Raw genomic sequence first — 1038 nt, forward strand, 5'->3', positions numbered from 1 at the left:
AAAAAATAATAATAATAATAAACAAAAATAAATGAACAAATTGAACGTAGGTCACAATATTTACCAACAAATAAGTCCAAGTAAATCCCCATTAGTAAGAGAGGGGAAAAAAGCAGAAAAAGTTACCTTCAATTACCTTTATATGAAGAGTACCACCACCAAATTCAGTGCTACTCTTATTATGAAACTCCATCCAAGCACTGTTATTATAAAAGCAAGATCCTTTCCAGTTCAGCGAGTTATTGGAAGCGAAGGCAGCCCCCACAAAAGAGGGTAAAAGGTCCGCAGCATTATTAAGAGTGCCCAGAATTGGCCATGACACTTTTCCAGGAAGCCATGGCAATACGTCCCTAGGATGAAAGGGTGCTTTAAAGGCTTGTACTTTAGGCGGCTGGAGGTAAGAAATTGTGAGAATTGTGAATAATAACAATAATATTTGATGGGTCTTGCAGAGAATTTCCATGGCCGATCACACTTCTGAAAGGAAAAGGTCGGTGGGGCGGATGGGTTGAGTGTACAGAGAGAGATTGTTATAGGAGGAAGGTTTGGGTTAGGCGTTTCTTTCCTTTTTCTTGTTTCCCATTTTGATAAGAATTAGCAGAAGTTGGAAAATTGTCCAATGTGATTAATAAATAATCAAACTTTTTTGTATTTTTTTATCAATGGGATTTCAAGAACACAATTAATTTTAATTAAAGGCGAACATGATCTAGTTCGGTCCGATTTTAATAAGAATCTCAATGAATTGAATATTATTAGAATTTGAAATCAAACGCGAATAGACTATAATTAATTATTTTGATTCAATTCGATTTTTTTAAAAGAAAAAAAAATGTAACTTTTTTGCACTTCTATATGCAACAATGTGTTGATTACTCTGATAGTTTAAATCATATACTTATTTGTACCAAAATCTTTCAATTTTTCATTCTATTATTCAAAACTAATTAAATTTTAAATGGAATCAAATTGAAGTAATTAATTTGATTCATTTTAGTTCGGTTCCATAAATTGTACACCATAGAATGATATGTTACA

At 32.2% G+C, this 1038-nt stretch overlaps 1 protein-coding gene across 2 annotated transcripts in view; it reads right to left on the reverse strand.

The window, feature by feature from the left end:
* The window catches only part of LOC111378758, a 4617-nt gene extending 4020 nt beyond the window's left edge, over positions 1 to 597 (reverse strand). The window contains exon 1 of one of the 2 annotated variants that reach the window (XM_023001995.1): positions 137 to 597. In XM_023001995.1, the coding sequence (XP_022857763.1) occupies positions 137 to 463 (327 nt within the window). In that variant the 5' untranslated portion in view covers positions 464 to 597. The remainder of the gene's footprint in view (positions 1 to 136) is intronic. The other variant, XM_023001996.1, reaches the window with a different exon arrangement.
* Between the last annotated feature and the right edge of the window lie 441 nt (positions 598 to 1038).

The sequence above is a fragment of the Olea europaea genome, unplaced genomic scaffold (genome assembly GCF_002742605.1).
Source record: "Olea europaea var. sylvestris unplaced genomic scaffold, O_europaea_v1 scaffold1867, whole genome shotgun sequence".
In the NCBI taxonomy this organism is placed as follows: Eukaryota; Viridiplantae; Streptophyta; class Magnoliopsida; order Lamiales; family Oleaceae; genus Olea; species Olea europaea.